This window comes from Peromyscus maniculatus, chromosome 2 (assembly GCF_049852395.1).
Source record: "Peromyscus maniculatus bairdii isolate BWxNUB_F1_BW_parent chromosome 2, HU_Pman_BW_mat_3.1, whole genome shotgun sequence".
NCBI classification, from domain to species: Eukaryota; Metazoa; Chordata; class Mammalia; order Rodentia; family Cricetidae; genus Peromyscus; species Peromyscus maniculatus.
The window spans coordinates 20083549-20110822 of NC_134853.1; the positions used below are offsets into that span (position 1 = coordinate 20083549).

General features: G+C 37.8%; 1 protein-coding gene across 8 annotated transcripts in view; it reads left to right on the forward strand.

Moving 5' to 3' along the window:
- The window catches only part of Ralyl (RALY RNA binding protein like), a 693727-nt gene that overhangs the window by 559075 nt on the left and 107378 nt on the right, over positions 1-27274 (forward strand). For all 8 annotated transcript variants that reach the window (XM_006977863.4, XM_006977864.4, XM_076563812.1 and 5 more), the window contains one exon: positions 9303-9335. In XM_006977863.4, the coding sequence (XP_006977925.1) occupies positions 9303-9335 (33 nt within the window). The remainder of the gene's footprint in view (positions 1-9302; positions 9336-27274) is intronic.

A 27274-nucleotide genomic window follows, 5' to 3' on the forward strand; every position in this document is an offset into this window, starting at 1 on the left:
AGATAACTCAGTGACTGATGGTCTATTTCCACAGATGGCACTCTAGGCAGAGGCACTTGGTCTGTAAGATTTATCAGCCATTAGTGAGCAAGTATATAAACTGAAGGTGACTGTGGAGAAGCAACTGGTTCCTTTTCCTGTGTTCCTCTCTTCACATCCTAGGCTCAGAACGTTGATGAGAACATGCATGGTTGAAAAGAATTGAGATTGAAAGTTCTTTTTTTAAAAAGAAAATTATTGTTATTATTTAATAGAAATGTCTGCACAGCTGTGTGTATCACTTCCACTGTGGAACTGTGAAGTGCATTCTAGGGTCACATTGGAGAAAGAAGCCACCAATCTGCCTTGGTCAAATGTTCTTCCTACCCCCACTGAAGACCCCTGAGGTGTCAGATAAAGTATTTTAGACCTCCCAAGAGAATCGTACAAGGGCTAATGATCTTTCTTGCCAGGAGGTGCTTTTAAAAACTTCACATCCTTTCTTACTACAGTTACATCCTCTGGCAGAGTTATGAAAGAACATTATAGACTGTCCAAGGGATATGAGCCTGCAGCCTCAATTTCCAATGAGGCAAAAGTTATGCCTGTGAGTGTTAAAAACCTCACTGAGCTTCTTTGCTGATCCCACAGCCATCTATTAATCTATCCCTGGGGAGAGTAGTGCAGATGGTGGTAACTGCAAATGAAGCTTACCAAGGACCTGATGGTAGCCCTCAGCAGAGATTTCAATTGGGCATGAAAGCCCTTGAAAATGGTATTTTAGGAGGGAGAGGGCAAAGCTAGTTTTATTCCAAAGAAATTGAATCCACCAGAGAGATATTCTACCATAGGAGTGAACAAGCTTGGTTGTCTTCAGAATTGAAGGTTAGTTTGGCTACTTAATGATCAACAAATAAATACAGGGGAAAAAGCACAAATATACTGAAATATTAAGGCTAGAGGCATGTTTTGGATGATTGTCCTGTTCTTTGTTTTTCTAGCTTTGAGACATGAAAAAAGATAATCATTTTTCTATTTTGTTGTTTGTAAGATAGAAATGGTAATGGTGGCAACTTTGCACACAAGAAGGTTATAAGGATTAAATCTGCTAAAATGCTTTTTTCCAAATTCAAGATTTTCCCTATAACATAGAAGACATTAAATAATATGCATTTTTATTTTCACATCGGCACATGGTCTATAAATCTGTTATACTAGGCAATTTGCACACTTCTTTCCTTTTGTAACCCTGAGTAAATTTTTGTATTTTCTATCAGTCCAACCTGGGTAAATACATATTTAGACATCATTCTCTTCCTTCCTTACTGCTGTAACAGACATAGGTTAATTATAACCCTCTCACATCCTCAGGCCTAAGAAGGTTTTAGAGTCCTTGTCAACACATTGCTCCCAGCAGCCATCATCAATTAATCAGAACTGACAAGAAAATTAGAATTTCTTTGACCTCCGTGCTTTAGAGCATGCCAGCTCTTAGGGAGATGGCTGTTCTTATTCACAGCTCCCCAAACGATCCACTCACAGTCTAACCCAGAGCCTTTCTTTGCCACTGACTTCTCAGTGTTGTTGACAGAACATGACTACACAAGCGATAATCCCCATAATCCATCTCATCCCTATACCCGTGCGTGTAGCCATGACTACAGAAATGATGTGATTGGTACAAGAATCAACTCTGATTGCCTGAACCAAGCTTTTGTACTGTAGTATTTTAGACTTTCATTCAAATAAAAATACCTGCTGGTAAGATGAGCACCAATGTCTGGGCAGAGGTGAGGAAGTCAGAGCTTGTCTTACCCCATGCTATAGATCAAGGAATTTTTTTGTTTTTTGGGTTTTTTTGTTTTTGTTGTTCCTAAGGAACCTTTTGTTCTTCCAAAATGGTTATCTCCTGGGTATGAAGACATGAATGGCAAATACAGGATCTTGAGATTGTTTTTCATTTGTTTGTTTGTCTCAAGAGATTATAGACAAATTCCAACTTTTAGTACTTCTCAACAAACTTATCTACAGTTACCCATTAGCAATAAAGGGATGTCTAAGCAGACTGACAAAATTCCGTTATATTTTAATACACAAAATTTACCATATGAGAGAGATTAAAAAATCACTTTTCAGGAGTTTATCTTTTTTATAAGGTGTCATTGTTTGCTCACATTTTATCATGTACAAGGAAAAGCCTGTTTAATTTAGTGCCTTGGAATGAGGAAGGTGCCATGTGACTATAAGTAGACCACAAATTATTGATAATAATACATAAACTAGATTTTTTAAATCAAAATAAGATACCTTTCACCATTAAAAATCTTTAGCACGTTAAATTGCCCCACAATTAATAAAAAATCATCTAAAGTATAATTCAGAGTGACCTGGACACCATTGTCTTTTTCATGAGGCCAGGTTGACTGAAGATTAGCCAGTATGGCAGTTATATTATTTTCATCTTCATAGAGCATCAAAGAGTAGCCAGAAGTTTTGTAATGGCTCCTGTGATTGTGCAGGTTTACTTACAACATTACTTATCAATCTGTCTTTTCTTTATTTAGTAGCTGAATATATCCTGATCAAAACAGCCCTATGAACTGGGTTCACCATTATTTTCTGGATGAGACAACTGAGTCACAAAGATAAGTTCCTTACTTTTCCAAAGCCACATAGTCAGACTAAAATTAGGCAAATGGCTTCTTAGACCTGTGTCCTACAGATGTTTACCATGTACATATTAAATGTTCATTAGGGCTTGGGCAGTCACTGCTAAAGGAAATGAATCAGATACTAGTGTACAGTATTTTTAGTTGTCATTTCAATTATAAGATCCTGTAATTATAAAGCATTTTCATATTTGTAGTACCTACCCCTTTTATAGTTTTAAGTCCTCATAAAATATTTTAGTTTTATATAAAAGCAATAATCTCTCAAAATGTTTGAAGCTGTGTCTATAGAAACACAATGAGAAGCAAAACTTAAGAGTGTGAGAAATCAAAATACCACTGAGACAATGAGCAATCTAGTCACTGTGACTGATTCACAAGTCACATAACATAGAAATAGTAAAAGACTAAGGACAAAAAGTTACACTGGATATAGATTGTGGATGAACTCATTTATTTTAAGGACTTTGATCTTTAGTATGTAATTAAAAAAACAAGATTGGAAGCTGGCAACATAGTGAAAGTTTACTGATAAACCATTCCTCTGAACATTTGTTGAATAATATGTTAGACATGATGGTGCATGCTTGTAATCTCTGCATTTAGGAAGCCAAGAGAATGATGATTTCAAGGACAGCCTGGGGAACAAAATAACATCCTGCATCATAAAACAGAATAAATAAAGCCACAATTATAGGTATTTGAAATACAGTGACTTCATACTTTTCAGGAGGGTAACAATCTTAGCAGAAACTTTGAGATAACACTGGTATTTGTTAATAAATACAGTTAAAGATGGTAGGATGCTGTGATCATAGTCAGGAAGCAACCCATTGTACCCAATATTAAGATTTTCAAAAACTACTCTGAGCACTGTAATGAGAGAAGTTGTATGAGTGTGTTTGGATGTAAGAATTCCTCTCTACTGGCATATGTGGTTATTCTAAAGAATACTGGAGGATGAAAGTCTGAGATATGAAAGTTGAGGATCGTTTGAAGAGTGAATATCAAGACAAGAGATTTAAGAACAGAATGAAAACATCTTTTGGCATCAGAAAGAACCAAATGAAGATCTTCTGAGAGTGAGTATTTCTAGACAGGCACTCCTGAGAAAGAATTCGATATTTCTAATTCATTGGCTTGAGCGTCTGAGTGTTCAGAAATAGAGAATGAACAAGGAAGGGTAGAACAAGGGGAGATCATGGATTTCCTGTGGAGTCTCTTAAGTGATAGGCTTCTAGCAAGTGTTTTGTGGGTGCCAATGGTCCCATGCTGTAAGCAAACAATATGAGGGACACAAATTTCAGAATCTACGAAGTTAGAAAATGCACATGAGAACATTGTGGTTTCCCAGTAGAGAACATGAGCATCGATTTAGAAGGCACAGCAGTGACATAGTGCCATGTGGTTAAGGCAGAGTGAAATAGAGAGAGTTGCAGGGCAGTACATCATACAGGATTGGAGGTGGAAACTGTACAGGCAGAACTCCTGAATTCAACTCTCAGCCACTTCTTGGCTACGTTTTAGTCTGCTTTTTCATATGGATAATAAGAATTACTTCACAGAATATCTGAACCTTTAAATGAAAAATGCTTATGAAGCATTTTGAATGATGTCTAGTCTTTATTAAATATAAATTAGTTTGTGGTTAAATAGAGTTTTAATCTCCTTATTGATCTTAATTCTGTGCTTTACTTTAGTTCTTTACAAATGCCTACTTCTTTCTTCTAAAGGCTATGGTGCATTTATTTTATTCTACTGCTAAATTCTCCTGGGCCCTGAATAAAGTATTATTAAATTCACCACCTACTTCTTGTGAAAACTAAATCTTAGGGAAGAAAAAATCAATCCCTTTCTCCACAAAACAATTACTTTATAAAAACTCATAGACAGGTTCTCTCTGGGCATATCACAATGTAATCACATGTTTCTAAGCACCAAATTGAGAACAATTTTTCTCTGAAGGGATATTTCTCATGGCTTTTTTTCTATTCTATTGTTTCTTCAGTTTTCAGGACTAAAATGAGCTTGTTATGCACTTCGGTAGTTTGTGTTCAGTGTCAGCGATCTGTCTTTAGCATAGACTTACACAGAGCATCCAGTCAGTGCTAGGCACTGTGTAAGCTGCTCTACGCACACCATTTCCTATTTTCACAATAGCACCTTTAGTTGGTAAGGGTCTATGTCACATAACTTGGCACCATGAGCATGGACAGTATTTCTGACATCTCAAGGCTGGAGACTTTGATGCAAAATGATGAGCCATAACTCATATGGTATCAAAGCAGAGAACCATTCAACGTGGGCTGTTGGGACACTCTTCCACAGTGTGTTGTAATGCCAATGGTTCCTTTTTACAATTTCTTGTTCTGCTTCACCATGAAGATGCTTAGGAATATTGTTACCCAGGGCTTGCCCGCTTTGGCTTAGCATGACTAATGGCCAATATCATCTTTCCTATTTGGTTCATAGACCATATTAGACCAGGGTCCCTAGACAGATGAGCGTTAAACTGCTACCAGTCTCTTTTCTCAGCTGAGATCCACATTAGTATTTTCACCATTCTTAATGAAACTCCGAGTTTACTTTTAATATATTACAATTTTACCAAGACAGTGCCCCAGTGAGATCTGCTAGTATTAGAAACCCAGAAGTGAAAATGCTAAAATAAGTTAGACTGAGAAAAATTTTACTCATTGATTAGGGAAGAGATCCTAAATGATATTTTACTAAATGGTATTAAACGATATTCTATAGTACTAGAACATCGAAGACACCAAAGCAAACACCTGAAGTGTGTTTGTCTGGGAAACAAGCAAACCATTGCCCTTGGGTAAATTCTTTAGTGGGAGGAGAATTAGGGAAGATGAGGGACCCCCGAGGCAGGGTGGGTGCATGCTTAGAAAGCACTTGAATATTTAATTATCATTCAGTGGTTATGAAAATTGTTAAGAGAGTTGGTGATATGAACGTGTTATCTTGGAGGAAATTGTCACTAGGAGAGAAGCTGAAATGCTGACATAGGGAAGAAATTCAATTACTATAAATTTCTAAATCAGAGAGAAGCTATATATTCAAAGTAGCATGCCTATTTGTTTGAAAAGTTGTTTACATTTCCTGATAGCATGAGTAGGAATATTTTTTTTTATTACAGACATGAAGAAAATACCACAAGACTGAGAGCACACAGTCTATACTCAAATTCTTTAATGTGTTCCTATTGCACAAACATATCCTTAAACAATACATAAATCAAATAATGGCTATATTCCCAGGAATTCTTTCTAAGACATTGAATTTGAATTATATATTAATTTCACCAGACACAAAAATATCATTTTTCCTTTAGAAGTGTTCTACCATTTAAAACTGTGAAAAAAAATCATAGCCTATGACATATAAAATTACATAGTGAACAGCATTTCTCTTATAGTCTAAAGTTGACAAAACCCAGTTGTAAAATAACCATCAAAATCCTCGATCCAATATTGTTTAAAAACTCTGAGTTTGTCTCCAAAAATTTTTACAAAGCATTTGAAAGATGTATTGGTTGCTTTTCTTGCTGTGAAAAAATGCTAGACAATAGGACTTTAAGAAAAAAGAGGTTTACTTTTGCTCATAGTTTGAGGGTATAATCCCTCATGGCAGGAACATGAGGTAGCTTATCCCTCTGCATGAGGAGTCAGGAAGCAGAGATTGAAGAATGCTAATGTGCAGCTCAAATTCTCCTTTTTATTCATTCCATGACCCCAAGCCATAAAATGGTAATATCTAAATTTTTGGGGAGTTCTCCAACCCCAACTCAATCTGGAAACTTCTTAAAAGTCATATCTAGAGACTTATCTCCTCAGTGATTCTTAACTCTGTCAGTTTGATAATTAGTATTTACAATTACATATGAGTCATATGATTGAAGGAGTAAAGGAAGAAGGACAATGAGCTAGATAATCAAACCGTAATTAGTAACCTCTAAGGGCATCAAGACAACATTCACCTTGTATATCTCAATGTAACAGTTGCATATCTGGAACCCTCAGGAAAACAAGAACATTTAATCAATAATCATTATTTCAAACAAATTCTGAACTTAGCTTTTGGATAATCACAAGTAAATGCATAATGATTGCCTTGTATTTATTTGGGTTACCTATGTATGACATCCTTAAGGAATGCAGTTCAATGAAGATTTTTAGTGAATGATGTGGGAGCTGACATGTTTCACCTCACACAAGCAGATCACACACTCACACTGAAGTCTCAAAACACTAGCTGATGCAGGCTGAAATTATTAGATGATTTTGGAGAAGTAATTCCATTAATACCTGTATGTTTTATGCTTTTCAATGTTATTAGATGGAAAACTCATGTCCAGTTAAGAAGCAGTTTTCTGTGTCATTATTTAGCTTTACAGTTTCTCTCTATGTCTATTGGCATATCAATATCACAAATGTTCAAGAATAATAAACAAATAAAAGAAAGTCATTATTTACCTAAATGTATAAATGTGAACACTTAAAATTTACTAAAAGAAAAGGGTACATAAATACACACCTCTAAACTCTTGGTGTTGACTGGTGTTAATATGCTTCTCTCTCTTTGTGACCATACAAGGGAATTGCTAGGGCTCTTACCTTTCATATGCTGCTCTGTAGACGAATTTCTAAATGGTCTTATAAATGAAATAAATGGAGCCAGGTATTGGGGTAAATTCTGAAAGATCAGAGAGACAGAACAAACCACAGCCAATCTCACCTCGCCAGTTCCTCAGCTGATCTTGTTTCCTCAGACTGAAAGCTTCTGAAATCTCAGCTGAACTGCTGCTAAAAGCATAGAAGCGTAAAAGCCTCTAGTTCCTGGTTTCCATGCCTTATATACCTTTCTGCTTCCTACCATCACTGCCTGGGATTAAAGATGTGTGCCTTTCTTTCCCAAGCAAGACATGAGATCTCAAGTGCTGAAATTAAAGGTGTGTGTCACCATGCCAGGCTGTTTCCAGTGTGGCCTTGAACTCACAAAGATCCAGAAGGATTTCTGTCTCCAGAATGCTAGGATTAAAGGCATGTGCTACCACTGCCTAATCTCTATGTTTAATATATTGGCTGTTCTGTCCTCTGACCCCCAGATAAGTTTATTGGCGTGCACAATATATCAGCCACACTGCTCCATGCTGTGGCGCGGTGGTCTGTGTCAGAAGTTCATTCAGGTTCTGTCCACAATATACTGAGACTTATTTCCAGCAGGTTGTGTTTTGATACATGCAAAAGGAAATGGAGACAAACTATTGACATGACCTATCTAATTCTGATGCAGTTATTTGTTTCAGTTACCTACCTGAATATATAAAACTAATGGTCAGTATTTAAATGATCTATAATTAAGCTTAATATCATTTTCTTATAATCACCTATATATTAAATATTTGTAGGGGTGAGGAAGATAGCCTGTCCAATGAAATGCTCATCTTGTACATATAAAACCCTGAGGTCAAGCCCTAGAACCAACAGAAACACAGTCAGACATGGTGGCACACTTGTAATCTCAGTGCTGAGGAGGCAGAAACAAAAGGGTTTATGGAGTTCGTTGGCTTGCCAGTCTAGTCTGCTCACTGAGTTCTCTGCCTATGATGGAACTTGTCTCAAAAATGAAATGGAATGCTCCTGAGGAACAACATCAGTGATTGTCCTCTGGCTTTCATGTATTTAAACATGAAATGTCAGTATTTACTTAAAACATGCCACTATTGGCCTAATTTAGCCCATAATTTTATAAGAAATCTATAAGAAAAATACACACCTGCATTAAATTGCCTTGAGTGTTAATTCAGAAATACCTAAAAACAAACCTTTTATAAAGTAAGTGGAATGTCATGTGGAATCAGAAAATTAGCTGGAATCAGTTCTGTACCAGTTCACGATGAGAATGAACTGCAAGGGACTTTAAAGTGGGTTTCTGGAGATGTCACAACTAAACAGCCTTTCTGTATTAGGTATCACATTTGAACTCTTCAGAGAAACTGGAGACACCTAGATATTGGGAGGCAGGATCCTAATCTGTGGCGTGACATTTCTCCTTTTCCCAGGGTGTCACCCCTAGCAAATGATTGAGTGCGGCACCTCTTCTCCCTTGACACATGTACAGAGTGTATCCCCTGGAAATCAATCACCCAGCCAATATCCCACCAAATTCACGATAAATTTCCCCACCAATACAACTAATGATAGATATATTAAAATTTCTAGACTCAAACTGTCACTATTAACAAAATTAACTGGCTACAGAGTATACCTAAGAATTAGACTCTCACTCTCACTGTGATACTGTCTTTAAAAGTTGCATTCCAAGTCCGAGGCTTTGAGTTTATTTAGCTGCCCTGAATCCAATTAGAACAATAATATGTAGCTTTGCTATGGTAGGCATATACATATACACACATACATATGTATATATAGCACATATAATATATGACACATGTACATTAGGCATATGCATCGTATATAATATATATGATATATAGTATATATTAGGCACATATATATGCATACATAAGTATATAAAATTTTACTGCCGTAAAACACATTTGCCACATCCATACAAAATCAATGTTTGAATATATAACAAATTGTTATATTAAAATAAAATTTTCATATTTTATAGGCTTGAATCAAAGGAGCCATTCCTGTCTGTTGGGTGAGTATATATCTAAGTATTTTAAATATGAATATTAGAACTTGTTTTTCTTGCTTTTTGAATCTGCCTCTGTGCTGGGACATTATGGTCTGTGTCAGAAGTTCAGGCTCTGTCAAAAATGTACTGAGATTTATTGGAATATGACTGTTTTGGTTTAAATATCACTAAATAAATGATATTTCTAGTCCCCTATCATCATATTAAAAATCATATCCTGTTACTTCCTAAAAAAAATGCTGTTTACTCCATAGGGACTCAATTGTGACACTACAGAAGTTGTTTTGTGACCTCATACATTCAGCCAACTCATGCATAAGGAGCCCTCTCTGTCCTATAAAGTCATCCAAGTGTCTTATTTAGGGTTTCTATTGCTGTGAAGAGACACCATGACCATGACAATGCCTCTAAAGGAAAATATTTAATTGAGGCTAGCTTGCGGTTTCAGAGGTGTAGTCCATTATTATCATGGCGGGGAAGGTGTATGTAGGCAGTGTATGAGAAGGAGCTGAGAATTCTATATCTTGATCTTCAGGCAGCAGAGGCAACTGTGCATCACTCTGAGTGCAACTTGAGCAAAGGAGACCTCAAAGGCTATCCTCACAGTAACATATTTCCTCCAACAAGGTTGAACCTATTCCAACAAAGCTATACCTCCTAATAATGTCATTCCCTATGGGGACCATTTTCTTTCAAACCATCACAGCCAGTTATGATGAGTATTCATTTCATCCATGAAAGAGAGGCTCAGATTAACTTTGAGAATTCCTCTGCACCAGAGAGTTGCCATTCCTAGTCTTTCTACCCATTTGGTAGTATTTCTTTTCAATCTGCTCTACTCAGTATTTCTCCTTCCCCTTTTAAGGTTCTCTATATCTCTCATAATCTCTACATACTATGTTTTCTTTTCCTCCCTTACAGCCTCAGCCTCTGTGACTAACAGAGCTGAGAAGTCCTAAGTCAGATCAATAAAAAGATAATGTTTGCCTCTGGTGAGATATTGTCTTAGTGATGTTGCATGTCTCAATAATAATATAATGTTGGTGAGCAAAAGCATACACTATTCCCAGATTGCTAGACCTAAGAATAAGTCATGTTTTATCTTATCTGATGTGTTGAATAACCATTTATCATATATACAAATATCCTATGAAGGGACTTCACATGATCAGCATTGTGGTGGGAGTATTAAAAAGCAGAAAACTAGTATTATTTGATTTGATTAGGAGAAAAGTCACACTCTGCAGCCAGTATCTCACTGATCATACTCACGTGATGGAGATAGACTGAAATACTCAGATCAACTTTTTTTTATCACTTTGTTCACAGTTGTAGAGTATTTCTATTATCCACTGAACAACATGGTTTCCAATTCTCTTCCACTCATCAATGCTTTTCAGTGAGTCTTTCACCTCTTGAAAATCAAAATAATTGTGAGGGAAGGTGAAAAAAGGAACAGATGGTTATATTGGAGAATTTTATGACAAATCAAAGCTCAAGTTGGACTGATGATGAAAAATCATTATAAAGTACTTCTGTCCTGCTTGGATCATCAGGCCCTATTGTTAAAAATCTCTAACCCCAAAAAAAATCTCATTCAAATACATATGTGTCTGCCCTCTAGTCAAGTGTGCTGGAATAGCTTCACTTCATGCCTCACTTAATAGTGTTTCTTTGCAGCCTTTTCTATTCTCATTACTTTTAGATGGATCCTCTTTTTTACTGTATGCTTCTTGCGAATAAAGGCAGATCCTAAGTAATCTTTGTTTTAAGCTTATCAAGAGTTTAGTGCTCAATATTTCAGCAAGGAGACTAAACTACCCAAAATAAGCACAATGTGTAACTAAGCAAATGCTGAAGGTGGGAATGTTGGCATGGCACTGACTATGCGTTGCTGCTTTCTGCATATGTCTTAAAAGTAAAAGGTTTCCACTGACAGTCATTTGTAGAGGAATATCTCCATTTTCCTATGAGATAATTATTTTAAATAATATTTTCCTAAAACATACATGTATCTCTCTCCTGATTCTGTCTAACAAGCTCTCATGAACACAAGGTACTCATGAACCCAGCAGACACCAGGCAGTCTATAAAAAACATGCTCATATTTATGAATTAATACATAATCACAATCAAATAAATAAATGCATGTGTACAGTTGATATATTAATTGAAACATGAGGTTGCTATGTTAAATTTGCCCCCATAAAATTGCTTTGCTTTCAATAAAACCCATGTGAATTATGTTAGCCAAAAACCATTCTAAATATTGCATGTTTTTGCTCATCATCTATCAATATATAAAAGTACCTGTCAAAATCTTAGGATCTGGCCCGACAACTTCCCTTCTGGACCAGAGGTGAGTGCCTGGGTCCAGCCCGGACCCCATCCCTGGCCACCAGCCACCCTGGGAGGACCTGCCCAGCTTGGCGCCGGGTTCTGGCCACCGGGCAGCTCCCCTTCTACCCCCACCGGGAGGGATCCCCATTTCCAAGCCCCTGGCAGCCCCTGCAGTCTCTGCGCCCTGCCCCCACGCCCATCTGCCCAAGACCCCACCCACTTCCTGAGACTTAGAGACCGGCCCCCAGCTCCCAGCCTGCCCCTGACGACTTCCCTTCTGGACCAGAGGTGAGTGCCTGGGTCCAGCCAGGACCCCATCCCTGGCCACCAGCCACTCCTGAGAGGCCTGCCCAACTTGGCACCAGGTTCGGGCCACCGGGCAGCTCCCCTTCTAGCCCCACCGGGAGGGATCCCCATTTCCAAGCCCCCGGCAGCCCCTGCAGTCTCCGCGCCCTGCCCCCACGCCCATCTGCCCAAGACCCCACCCACTTCCTGAGACTTAGAGACCGGCCCCCAGCTCCCAGCCTGTCCCCGACTGCCATTCTGGACCAGAGCTTGCCCCTGACTTCCCTTCTGGACCAAAGAGTTGGACAAGAGAACTCCCTTTTGGACAAGAGAGAGAGTCTTCCTGAGTCTGTCAGATCTTTGTGAAACAAGTCCACTGATAAGACCAAGAAGGAATCACAAGGAGATGGGCAGACGTCAAAGCAGAAGTACATACAGCAAAATGAAGAGCAATACAGCATCACCAGAACCTAGCTCGCCTCCAACATCTAGACCTGAACACCAAAAATTGGAAGAAGCAGAAGAAAGTAGCCTTATGAGTAACTTCATGAAGAAGGTAGAGGCTTGTGTAGAGGAAAAGACAAGAAAATTGGAAGAACGCTGTAAACAACTAGAGGAAAGGGCAAACAAATTAGAAGAAAACAATAAAGCCCTCCAAGAAAACAATAAAGTCCTGGAAGAAAACATTAAAATCCTGGAAGAAAACAATAAAGCACTGAAAGAAAATCATGAAAAAGCAATGAAACAAACAAAGGAAACAGTCCAAGATCTGAAAAGGGAAATTGAAAAAATGAAAAAGACACAAACAGAGGGAATGCTGGAAATAGAAAACCTGAGTAAAAGATCAGGAACTTCGGATGCAAGTATAACCAACAGAATGCAAGAGATGGAAGAGAGGATTTCTGGCATTGAAGATACAGTAGAAGAAATAGTTCCATCAGTCGAAGGAAACACTAAAGCCAACAAAGTCATGAACCAAAATGTCCAAGAAATCTGGGACACCATAAAAAGACCAAACTTACGAATTATAGGGATAGAAGAAGGTGAAGAATACCAACTCAAAGGCACAGAAAATATATTCAACAAAATTATAGAAGAAAACTTTCCCAACTTAAAGAAGGAAATGCCTATGAAGATACAAGAAGCCTATAGAACACCAAACAGACTAGACCCCCAAAAAAAGTCCCCTCGACACATAATAATTAAACAACTAAATGTACAGAATAAAGAAAGAATATTAAGAGCAGCCAAGGAAAAAGGCCAAGTGACCTATAAAGGTAAACCCATCAGAATAACACCCGATTTCTCAATGGAGACTTTGAAAGCCAGAAGGACCTGGACAGATGTAATGCAGACACTAAGAGACCATGGATGTCAGCCCAGACTAATATACCCAGCAAAACTTTCAATCATCATAGATGGAAGGAACAAGACATTCGAAGACAAAGCCAGATTTAAACAATACCTATCCACAAACCCAGCCCTACAGAAAGCACTAGAAGGAAAATTCCAACCGAGGGAAGTCAGATACACACTTGAAAACACAGGCAATAGATAAAGCCACAACAGTAAACCCCAAAGAAGAGAAGTACACACACACTACCACCAAAAATAACAGAGATGAAGAATCACTGGTCATTAATATCCCTTAATATCAACGGACTTAATTCACCTATAAAAAGACATAGACTTACAGAATGGATACGAAAGCAGGACCCATCCTTCTGCTGCATACAAGAAACACATCTCAAATTCAAAGATAGACACTACCTAAGAATAAAAGGCTGGGAAAAGACTTTTCAATCAAATGGTCTTAAGAAACAAGCAGGGGTAGCCATCCTGATATCCAACAAAATAGACTTCAAACTAAAATCAATCAAAAGAGATCAAGAAGGACATTACATCCTCGTCACAGGAAAGATCGACCAAGATGAAGTTTCAATTCTGAACATATATGCCCCAAACATAAGGGCACCCACATATGTAAAAGAAACATTACTAAAGCTTAAACCACATATAAAACCCCACACATTAATAGTGGGAGATCTCAACACCCCACTTTCACCACTGGACAGATCTCCCAAATCAAAACTTAACAGAGAAATAAAGGACTTAACCGATGTCATGACCCAATTGGACCTAATAGATATCTACAGAACATTCCATCCTAACAAGAAAGAATATACTTTCTTCTCAGCACCCCATGGAACTTTCTCTAAAATCGACCACATACTTGGCCACAAAGCAAATCTCAACAGATACAAAACAATCAGAATAACCTCCTGTGTTCTATCAGATCACCATAGTTTAAAGCTAGATTTCAACAACAACAAAAACTACAGAAAACCTACAACCTCATGGAAACTGAATAATGCTCAACTGAATCACCAATGGGTTAAGGAAGAAATAAAGAAAGAAATTAAAGACTTCCTAGAGATCAATGAAAATGAAGACACCACATACCCAAACTTATGGGACACTATGAAAGCAGTGCTAAGAGGGAAATTCATAGCACTAAATGCCCACATAAAGAAGTTGGAGAAATCGCACACTAGTGAATTAACAGCACATCTGAAAGCCCTAGAACAAGAAGAAGCAAAGTCTCCCAGGAAGAATAGACGCCAGGAAATTATCAAAGTGAGAGGTGAAATTAATAAATTAGAAACTAAGAGAATAATACAAAAAATTAATGAAACAAAGAGTTGGTTCTTTGAGAAAATCAACAAGATAGACAAGCCCTTATCCAAACTAACCAAAAGACAGAGAGAGAGAATCCAAATCAACAAAATCAGAAATGAAAAGGGGGACATAACAACAGACATTGAGGAAATCCAGAGAATTATAAGGTCATATTTCAAAAACCTCTACTCCACAAAACTGGAAAACCTAAAAGAAATGGACATTTTTCTGGATAGATACCACATACCTAAGTTTAATCAAGACCAGATAAACTATTTAAATAGTCCAATAACCCCTAAGGAAATAGAAACAGTCATTAAAGGTCTCCCAACCAAAAAAAGCCCAGGACCAGATGGTTTCAGCGCAGAATTCTACCAGATCTTCAAAGAAGAGTTAATACCAATACTCTCTAAATTGTTCCACATAATAGAAACAGAAGGAACATTACCAAACTCCTTCTATGAGGCTACAATTACCCTGATTCCTAAACCAAACAAGGATGCAACAAAGAAAGAGAACTACAGACCGATCTCCCTCATGAACATTGATGCAAAAATACTCAATAAAATACTGGCAAACAGACTCCAAGAACACATCAGAACAATTATCCACCATGATCAAGTAGGCTTCATCCCAGGGATGCAAGGGTGGTTCAACATACGAAAGTCCATTAATGTAATACACCATATAAACAAACTCAAAGAAAAAAACCACATGATCATCTCACTAGATGCAGAAAAGGCATTTGACAAAATCCAACACCCCTTCATGATAAAAGTCTTGGAGCGATCAGGAATACAGGGAACATACCTAAACATAATAAAGGCAATATATAGCAAACCAACAGCCAACATCAAATTAAATGGAGAGAAACTCAAAGCAATTCCACTAAAATCAGGAACGAGACAAGGCTGTCCACTCTCCCCATACTTATTCAATATAGTACTTGAAGTTCTAGCCAGAGCAATAAGACAACATAAGGAGATTATGGGGATTCAAATTGGAAAGGAAGAAGTCAAGCTTTCCCTATTTGCAGACGACATGATAGTATACTTGAGTGACCCCAAAGATTCCACCCAGGAATTGATAAAGCTTATAAACACCTTCAGCAACATAGCAGGATACAAAATCAACTCAAAAAAATCAGTAGCCCTCCTATATACAATGGACAAAGAAGCTGAGAAGGCAATTAGAGATACATCACCCTTTACAATAGCCAAAAATGACATAAAATACCTTGGGGTAACACTAACCAAGCAAGTGAAGGACCTATATGACAAGAACTTTAAGTCCCTGAAAAAAGAAATTGAAGAAGATCTTAGAAAATGGAAAGATCTTCCATGCTCATGGATAGGCAGGGTTAACATAGTAAAAATGGCAATCTTACCAAAAGCAATTTACAGATTCAATGCAATCCCCATCAAAATACCAACACAATTCTTCACAGATCTGGAAAGAACAATACTCAACTTCATATGGAAAAACAAAAAACCCAGGATAGCTAAAAGAAACCTGTACAATAAAACAACTTCTGGAGGCATCACAATCCCCGACTTCAAGCTCTACTATAGAGCTACAGTAATAAAAACAGCCTGGTATTGGCATAAAAACCGACATGTGGACCAATGGAATCGAATTGAAGACCCTGACATTAACCCACACACCTATGGACATATAATTTTTGACAAAGAAGCCAAAAGTGTACAATGGAAAAAAGAAAGCATCTTCAACAAATGGTGCTGGCATAACTGGATATCAGCGTGTAGAAGGCTGCAAATAGATCCATATCTGTCACCGTGCACAAAACTTAAGTCCAAGTGGATCAAAGACCTCAACATAAATCCAGCTACTCTGAACCTGCTAGAAGAAAAAGTAGGAAATAGTCTTGAACGCCTTGGCATAGGAGATCACTTCCTAAATATAACACCAGTAGCGCAGACACTGAGACAAACAATCAATCAATGGGACCTCTTGAAACTGAGAAGCTTTTGTAGAGCAAAGGATACGGTCAACAAGGCAAAGCGACAGCTTACAGAATGGGAAAAGATCTTCACCAACCCCACATCTGACAGAGGACTGATATCCAGAATATATAAGGAACTCAAGAAATTAGACATCAAAAGGACCAACAGTCCAATTGAGAAGTGGGCTTTAGAACTAAACAGAGAATTCTCAACAGAGGAATCCCAAATGGCTGAAAGACATTTAAGGAATTGCTCAACTTCCCTAATCATCAGGGAAATGCAAATCAAGACAACTCTGAGATACCACCTTACGCCTGTCAGAGTGGCTAAGATCAAAAACACTGAAGACACTTTATGCTGGAGAGGATGTGGAACTAGGGGAACTCTCCTCCACTGCTGGTGGGAATGCAAGCTTGTACAACCACTTTGGAAATCAATATGGCGCTTTCTTAGAAAATTGGGAATCAATCTCCCCCAAGATCCAGCTATACCACTCCTGGGCATATACCCAAGAAATGCTCAATCATACCACAAGAGCACTTGCTCAGCTATGTTCATATCAGCATTGTTTGTAATAGCCAAAACCTGGAAACAACCTAGATGCCCTTCAACTGAAGAATGGATAAATAAATTGTGGCACATATACACAATGGAATACTACTCAGCAGAGAAAAACAACGACATCACACGGTTTGCAGGCAAATGGATGGATCTAGAAAAAATCATCCTGAGTGAGGTAACCCAGACTCAGAAAGACAAATATGGTATGTACTCACTCATAGGAAGATGCTAGATGTGGAACAAGGATGACTAGACTGCTACTCACATCACCAGTGAGGCTACCTGGAAAACGGGACCCCAAAAAAAGACACGGAGAAATGGACAAGATCTACATGAATAGCCTGGTCATGAGTGGGAACAATGAAGGGCGACAGTTGAGGGAAAGAGTGGGAGATCCTAGCTGGATCAAGAAAAGAGAGGGAGAACAAGGAATAGGAGACCATGGTAAATGAAGACCACATGAGAAGGTGAGAAGGGGAGGAAGCAGAGAGCTAGGGAGGCCCACGGAGATTCACAAAGATACCCCCTCAAAAGACTGCTGGCAATGGTCGCGAGACGGCAGGAACTGACCTACTCTGGTGATGGGATGGCCAGACACCCAAATAGTGGTGCCATAAACCCCATCCAAGGACTGAGGAATCTGAAGGCAGACATCCACGGCTGGGCCCCTGGTGGAGCACTGGGAGTCTAATTAGTGAGTAAGAAGAGGATTTATATGAGCGAGAATTGTTGAAGCCAAGGTTGGACAAAGCACCGGGACAAATAACCAAATGAATGGAAGCACAGGATCTATGAACCAAAGGCTGAGGGGCCCCCAACTGGATCAGGCCACCTGAACGGGTGAGACAGTCATTTGGCTTGATCTGTTTGGGAGGCAGCTGTGCATTGGTGCCAGGTCCTGGGCTCGTTGCATGAGTTGGCTGTTTGAATCCTGGGACTTATGCAGGGACACTTGGCTCGGTCTGGGAGGGGGGAATGGACCTGCCTGGACTGAGTCTACCAGGTCAACCCCGGTCCTCGGGGGAGACCTTGATCTGGAGGAGGTGGGAATGGGGGGTGGGCTGGGGGGAGGGGTGGGCGAGAGGGGGAGAACAGGGGATTCTGTGGCTATTATGTTGAACTGAATGGTGTTATAAAATAATAATAATAATAATAATAATAATAATAATAATAAAACCAAAAAAAAAAAAAAAAAAGATATAAAAAAAAAAAAAAAAATCTTAGGATCTGATAGTTGCTGCTAGCTGCATTCATTTAGACAATTTCTTAAACACTCATGCATCAGATTCTCATATGCAAACTGGAGATTAAATAAGATATTTTGAATTAAGCGCTTAGCACTTAGCAGTATCCTTGGCTCATAGGAATTGTTCATAAATGTCAACGTTTCTTACAGTTCTTCAGGGTATATGACCACTTCTCTAAAAAACTCAGTCAGGTATCACCACAACTTCTTTAAGTCACTATGACTTCTTTGAGTCACATGTAGAAACCAAAAGAAATAAAAGAAAGAAATATGTATATATGCTCACATAATATGTAGAAATAATACAAATTGATAACATTACATATCTGTAGTAATGACTTTAGATAAAACATATTAACATTATTACTCATCTTACTTTCCTTGCAAGGCTAAGTGATTTATTTATTTATTTATTTTTTTTGGTTTTTCGAGACAGGGTTTCTCTGTGTAGCTTTGCGCCTTTTCCTGGAACTCACTTGGTAGCCCAGGCTGGCCTCGAACTCACAGAGATCCTCCTGGCTCTGCCTCCCGAGTGCTGGGATTAAAGGCGTGCGCCACCACCGCCCGGCTGTGATTTATTTTTTAATCATCTTTGGAATATTAAATTTCAGAAAAATTAATTAAACTTGGCTTTCAAATACTTCACTTTTTAAGACATTAAACAAATAGTGATTATGGAAAAGAAGCAGAGAAAACAAAAGTCATGTTTGCTTTTAGAGCAATAAGAACAAAATCATTGTCCACAGTAAGAGTCTAAGACAGAACTTGTTTAAATATAATCTTGCCTTTAAAAACCTTTCCATGGAATCCAATCAATGAGAAAGAGAAGGGATTCTGTGGACAGGGGACATGGAGATCATGATAGGAGAAAGCATGCAGAGATGACCAGCTACACTAGTGGAAACCCATGAACTGTGGACCAATAGCTGTGGAGCCCCCATAGGACTAGAGTAGGCCCTCTGAATACGGGAGACAGTTGTTTAGCTTGAACTGTTTGGTGGGCCCCCAGTCAGGGTGATCCAGATCTGTCCCTTGTGCATGGGCAGGCTTTTTGGAGCCCAGTGTGTAGGGTGTGACACATTGCACAGCCTTGGTGCAGGGGGGAGGGACTTGGACCTGCTTCAGCTGAGTGTGCAAGGCTCTGCTGACTCCCTATAGGAGAAATTGACTTGGAAAATGTGAGGATGGGGGGGGGTGGGTTTGGGGGAAGGCTGGGAGGGTGGGAAGAAGGAAGAGGGGGGAACTGTGGTTGGTATGTAAAGTGAATAGAAAATTTCTTAATAATGATAATAATGTTAAAACCTTTCCACGGCCTTCTAATGTAACACAAATATAAGGGGGAAATGTCCATCTCGGTATGCGAAGTTTGAGGTCCATACTATAAGCAGAGAATGGTCTTTCAAGAAAATCCATACATTTTCCTCAGGTACAAAACTGTGATTGTTGATACTTGGAAATGCTGAATCTCCTTTACAATACATGCAGTAGAGGAAAGAAAATTTTCCTTTTATTAATTTCCTTTTACCTTTTTGGAATGAAGTGGACACTCCTAAATGACTTCTATTGTGAAGCAGTGTATTAAACTCCCAGCTGATGATTTTTTCCCCTGAGTATCTTTATTTTGAGAATGATCTTTAAATGGGTAAAGTTTTCCATGCTTATTTCATTGTGTTATAATAATTTCTAAAGCTCTAAATAATATAAAAGTTACGCTGATATATCTCAAAAGAGATCATAAGAGTATTTCTCAGGTTTGGTTGGGAAACTTGCAAGAATCATCAAGTATAGAAATATCAGAATTTGAGGATCTCTCTCTTCCATATCATGTCTCTTCCATATTATATCTTATGTAAGGTTGTATAAGTGAGCTGATCAACGCCAGACATACTTGGATCTCTGAGTCCCATCAGATGCATGGGAGCTGTTTACTAAGTCTCAACAGTAGATTGTATTGGGGTAGGAGAACTCACTCTACACCAAAAACTGATCCCAAGAAGCCAGTAGATGTATTTCATGAAATGATGCTCCTTGCAAAATGGTCCCCAAACATTTCCATTCTGGACACTGAATTTAGATATTTAGTATACTTCAGTGGCTAGAAGAACTCTGTTAAACCTTGAAATTCTTATTGAGTTCGAGAATTGTTATACTATTCCAATTTTCACAGACAGCCTTAGTCTACAAGTATTATACATCATGATACTATTACCTCTGTGTTTTAAGAGTCCAGATTCTGTGAATATATTTTCTTGATCTGAGTGCCATCTTGGCATTTCCTTGATAGGTAACTTGGAAAACTGGTTAGCTCTTCTGTAAATCTGTTTTTCACCCTATGATAGTCTACAATCCATATGATTATGATCAATAAGTTCTACCTCATATGATTAGAACACTATTTGGCACACAGTAAACAGGAAATGGACACACCAATTTCTATTAATATTTTGTGACATGATCAATAAAGTTATCAATCTTTCCCAACGTTTTACTGAATCATAGAAATCCTAAGTGATAAAATCCAAGCCAAGCATCTGAATATTACAGAAGGGCAGTGATGAAAGTGAATAATGAGAAGAGAAGTTCAACAAAGAATGAAATCAGCACAGAACTTTTCATTGACTGCTCATGATGTGGATGGTCTCTGAGGAATACAGTCGAGGAAAGTAGCAGAAAGAGATGAAGACAATTCTAGAACAAATATATCAGATTTATATGGAGTACGGAGTGTCATATTAAATTTTTTATAATAGAAGTATGAACAGCAGGAAACTGCTGATTTCACGTTTTCATCAAAGTTCAGAATAACATAAAAGTAGAATTACACAAAAGTGTGCTAATAATTTAAGAATTAAGAAGTTTTCTTAACTTTGGAATTGTAAACTTAAAATCATTGAGCAGAGGATTAGGAAAATTTTCAAGGCAGAAATGGAAGCTACATTCATGTTTAAGGTGAGATAAGCTTTCAGTACAATTGTGTTAAGAATGGCATTCCTGGGAGAAAGCATTGGGTAGGTGGCAGCAGAGAGGAGTTATTTGGCTAAGTAAAACATTTATTAGCAGGCTTGAAAGGTTCACAAAAGACAGGAGAAGCCAAAGATTAGCAGAAACTATACCAAAAGAGTGAAGTGTTTGTCTAATAGGTGAAATGGACCCATTGTAGTGTGCATGGTCATGGGCTCGCCTTTTTGTTTTAGTATAAGAATGAGGAGTCATTATATGACCCCTTAGAACTAACTACAGTACTTTAGAAATACTTGAAAAGATGTAACATAGAAATGAACAATGTAACAAGGAAAAGTGCCTACTGCAATCATTTTCTTTCAGAACATTAGAATAAATAAGTGTCAAAGTGGTAGTTTATTTGTGTCTGTTCACCTGTATTAGGCCATGGTAACAGCTAAGCTACGATCTGGCTGCACTATAGATACTGAAAGAAGGTTAATAAGATATTGTCCTTATGCTTTAAACATAACCATCTGGAATCACTGATGGGCAACTCAATGCTTGTCTTTTGATAGCGTGAATGTAATTTTCTAAACATCTCCAAGGAAAACAGGAATAAAGGGATAAAGTCAATTTTCCTCTCCTTAAAAAAATCTATTTTTGTTGTTTTATAGACTCAAACAACACTACCACAAAATTAATGATTTCTTTAGCAACTACACTTGCCTCATTCTTTCCCAAGGCCCTCTAGGCTACTTCTCTAGAGAGGACCCAAAGTTTCCACAGAGCTATTTTTGTCATCTAAAGCAGTTGTGCTTTCAGGCCTGATGCTCCAACTGTAATTTTAATTTATCAACCTGCCACTCAGCGAAATGCTGCAAAAAACATTTGAAAGCTTAAACCCATCATTTATTTCTGCACCTGTCAATGACACTCTTCTGTACTTGTCAAAAACATTTAAACTGCACTATGATGGCATATAAAATATTACCAATAAATTGGGTAATCAATCTTGTGTGTGCATATTGTGACAGTAGTGTCTTGAAAACATAGCACCTGGGACCCATTTTTAAGTTGCAGGAACTCATTACTCTTCAGTAATAAAACACAGTAGAGTCATCCTAAAGAATCTTCCTCAGTCTCTACAAATGAAACATATTGTAGGATATGGAGAAGCTGATTGTGAGTGAAATGGCTTTTATTTCTTTGGTGAAATTTTCTCCCCAGGGAAAAGGAAATAATTGCAGATTATAGCAGGAAAGAATATAGTTACATGGAGAGAGGAAAATATATAGGATCATTAAACAGATTTATTTAAGTTCTTTTTGTAAAGGAAACAGTGGTGTACTACTTTATAGCCAATGGCATTTCAAAACAGTATTATCAACACTTCCACTACTGTCTAATTTGTTCATATAATAAAGTTTCACATTAACCCAAATGTCACAATCTATATTAGTTTCACTTTGATGATATGTATTGTATACCATAGGAAACTTCTCCCTCACAGAAATTGAGATGAGATTGTTGTTCATCATTGGTAAGAGAGAGAGGAGGTATTCAATAACTAAATACACCCAATCCACCAACTCAGCCAGTGTATATTGGATGCTATATGTAAAATATTGTAAAAAAAAATTGTAAATTTAAATAACATTGGCCAAATAATCTAATTTATGCTCTAAACTCCGGTTTGTAGCAATCCTTAACAGATAACAACTTTAAAAGGGTATAGCTTATGGGAAGTCCTTTAAAGTCTGTGGAGGCCTTGAGGATACTTTGTACCATATAATTGTAAATCAATTCACAATTTATAGATAGCAAATTCTCATACATAGGAAAATAGAAAATATATGTAAAATCTATAAGATCTTACACTTGAGGAGAACTAACTAAGTACAGTTATGGAATCAAATTTAAAACGGTCAAGGCTTTAAGATGTAGGCAAATTTATGACCATTGTTTCCCCATTGCTACCAGCACTTTTTCTTGGGTTGTGAATTAGTTTGTTTCTGGGTTGCTTTATTTTTGTTTTGTTTTTTTCCTACAGATTGAGCTGAGAGTCTTGCTATGTTCTTCCCATGAGCTTTCCACCAACCCCTAATCATAAGCCTTTTAAAATGTGGGCCACACTGGAAAAGGTGGTAATATTGTATTACTAATGATAGAAATACTGTAGATGAGTAAATATATTTTGATGTCATATGTAGAAATAATACATGAAAAAAAGATCCCTTTGGGAAAAAGGAAGTCATTTTCATATGTTTTCTAGAAAACATTCATTCACAAAGATAAAGAGTGAGAAATAAAGAGGATTTCATTCATTTACCCACATTATATTCATGTAGAAGGAAAGAAAGCTAGTAAAGCTCATTTGAAAAGATAATCTCCCTCCTGCCTTCTGAACAGCTCAATCCTGGCTGATTACATAAGTCCTTTCTCAGCAAAATAAATAGCACTCACTGAAGAGGGTTACAAAGTCAGTTTGCCCTTCACTTTTGACAGCCAGTGCCTGCTGGTTCTCGTGTAGATACAATGCTTGTCATTGCTCTTACTGTTGTAACACTGAGCTGCTGAGGTGTAACGATATTCCAGGAAACCACAGATCTGTAGCTGTAGGGCATGGAGCCTACCCTGCAATTTCTGTAAAGGAACTGGCAATTTTATGAATTAACGCTCTCTATGCAGTCTTCTGATCTCCATATTCACTGAATCATCATAAATGTCTGAGTTGTCCTGTTAATTGTTCAGGAAAGAGAGGTATTGATTGTTTTTTGAGGCATTATGAGTTGCACATTTTCACTATAAACTTATCAAGAAAATGTTAAAGCCTCATTTCCAAATGATATTTTGTTCATTCCACAAAGAATGACTGATCTTTGTTTTATCTCAAGATGTGACCTTTTCAGTACCTCTAATGACATTTTCAAAGAACAGAAATAACTTTTGACTCAAAAAGATTTTATGCTGAATTCTTCAGAACGAATTAGCTATCCCAGGATAACTGATGACTGCCAAATAATTAGCCAAAGCCAGGGATCAGTTGTGCTTCAAGAACTTCTTAGGACATACACATGCATAGAGGAAGCTTGGCGGAGGACATTCATCAACTCTATTTTGGCAGTTTCCTACTAAGGTAGATATTAAAATAGAATGTTACACACTCACAGAAACCTTCATGTTTTCCTGGATGAAATTTTTGCTACATCTCATTCAAAACATGTCATTAGGAGCTGCAGGCCACATTCAACTCTGAAATGAATAGAATGCCTGTGAGTTAATGTACCAGTGGACGACTCTTGAGTACAATTCCCCCTTAGCATCAATGAGAAGAATGTAAAAGATGAAGCACTTGATAATACATTTCTTCCAGATCCTGGCTAAATTATTATATCATGCAGGCTAAAGTATTACAATGAAGCATGTTATAGCTCACTTAGATACTAAAAATCTTGAAAGGCCCTTTAAAAGTGAGCCATTCTAGGGAAGCAATTTAAAGGAAATCTGTAAATCATGAGCCTTTGATTGTCGGTATCAGTCTCAGCAGGTCTGAGGCAGGCTAAGCACTCCAGCTCCTGAAGGAAGGCTGCCAAGTCACAGATAAGGGAGTGTTCCATAAAACAAAGCAACCATTTGTGTTCCTGTTTCTTAAGCGGTCATCATGGGGTTCAAAACTCAAGAGAAAAGATGCAATAATATTACTGGCATTTGTGGAAGGAACAGCTATCCAGCTTCGTTATGGACACCAGTTTATTGTTTGATGGGGATTGAGTGTGTGAAAAATATAATGTGATGGTAATATTGGCTGCTAACCCCAATCTAGGAGATAGAAATTGTTTCCTGCTAAACGTAGAGCTTTCCATCCACATTGTGAAGATCAGAATCAAAAGCTCTTACTCCAGGAGAATTTAGTGGAGAATGTAGACATTTACGTTAACAACAGAAGAATGAGGCTAAGATATATTTAGATAAGTATCTACCATGTTTTCCTTTTCTGTAGTTCATATTATTTTTGACGGTATTCATAATTATTTAACACTGAAATCTCCAATGTACGAACCAGGGTTTAAAAATAAGAACTGGTTATTTTGATGTCATTTCACTTTTCAATTTTGTGTCCACATGTGTGTGTCGGCTTGTGTGTGTTTGTTGTTTATGTGTGTGTGTGTTATATGTGTGGATATATATTTTACATGCACATGTTTCGAGGCACATATATGTGTGGTCCACTCATGTGCATGTGAAGGTTTAGGTTAATATCTAAACCATCCTCCACTGCTCTTTCATTTTCTTCACTGAGTTAAAGTGAAATCCAGAGTTCACCACCTTGGCTAGTCTTGCCAGCTGGCTTAATCCACAGATCTCTTGTCTCTGGTCTCCTGAGGCTGGCGTTTCAGGCAGGCTGCCATGCCCATCAGGAATTTATGGCGTTTTGACAGGTTTTGGAATATCTGAACTTTGCCACAACAAGCACTTCATTTCATTCTAACTGAATGTCATTGACAGGGTCTTGGTTTTAATTTCAGAATATCAGAGCAGTTATAGATAAATAACACTTATTAATGCCAAAATCTCCTGTAGTTATATTGGTTAAGTGAAGCAAAGTTGAAAAAACTTGCACATAGGCAAAGTTTTAGCAGAAGTTAAACAGTTTGTTAGTAAAAAATACATGCCCAAGAATGGGAGCAGCTAGAGCATATTAGGGCGATTCACAGTACATACGGAACTCTTTTTGCAAAGAATTGGGTTTTTATGTTGCATAATAGGGTCAGTCAGGATTAGTTGCTAGCATCAGCTTTGGACCTCATTTATGTAATACAGACTTTCTCGTGTATTCTATGTTACATGTAGTTTTACATACAACACCATGTACTACCTGACTCATTAGCATCTTGACTCTTTACTCAAGGATGTTCATTCTATTTTGAGAATATACCACAAGTCACCTTCAGACAGTGTGGTGACTCTGCTGGTAACCCAGGGACCTCTCCCAAGCTTTCGTATTTGCCTATTTGCTCATTTCATGGGCTAATTTCATCAAACTTTTCGTATTAGGATCTCCAGGACCTCATTCTCTGCCCTATACCCCTGATTCAATGAGGTATTACTTAGTAACTCCTGAAAGAGACTTGAGAAAGAGTTGTAGAACTGCTGTTGGCCACAAAGCCAGGCAAGTTTACTCTCTGTTCTGGAGACAGCCAGTAGTATCAATTGGCTGGTCAAAAGGAAGCATAAGAAATACTGAATGAAAAATGACTAAAGAAGTGACCACATGCAAGGAGCTGGAAAGTGTTGACTGCGTTCCAACTTGTTTTCCCTCTCATTCACTTCTTTTCAACCTCTTAATTCTCTACCTTTATCTCTCCTTCTCCTGTTCCCTGACTCCTTTTACCCACTTTTCCTTCTCTGCTGGACTGTCTTCTTCCTCCATTTGTTTTACTCCTGTCCTGTCTTCCCTCCATTCTCCCATTCCTCCTTGCCTCTTCGTCACTCTCTTCATTGTCTTTGGAGTTGTTGTTAACAATGGATTTTTTAATCTCACTGTATAAATACACATATATGTATACATATACATATAGATACACACACACACACACACACACACACACACACACACACACACACACACATGCACAAATACATGCACCAGCATTCCCAACCAGGTATTTGTTGTCTTCCTCTGAAATATGACCAACAACTACAAAAACAGCCAATATTGAGGATACTTCCAAACATGGAGGAATTATCCTTAGAGAAAGTCAGAACCCTGTGGAAACAGAAAATGTGGAGGGATAATCAAATGAAAGTGAAATAAAATAATTTAAAATGAAATCTAAAATTAGTAACAATAGAAGTAGAAAAGTATATCATATCCACATTTTGAAAGCATTCTAAATGGAGAAAATGGAAAAACCTTCTATGAA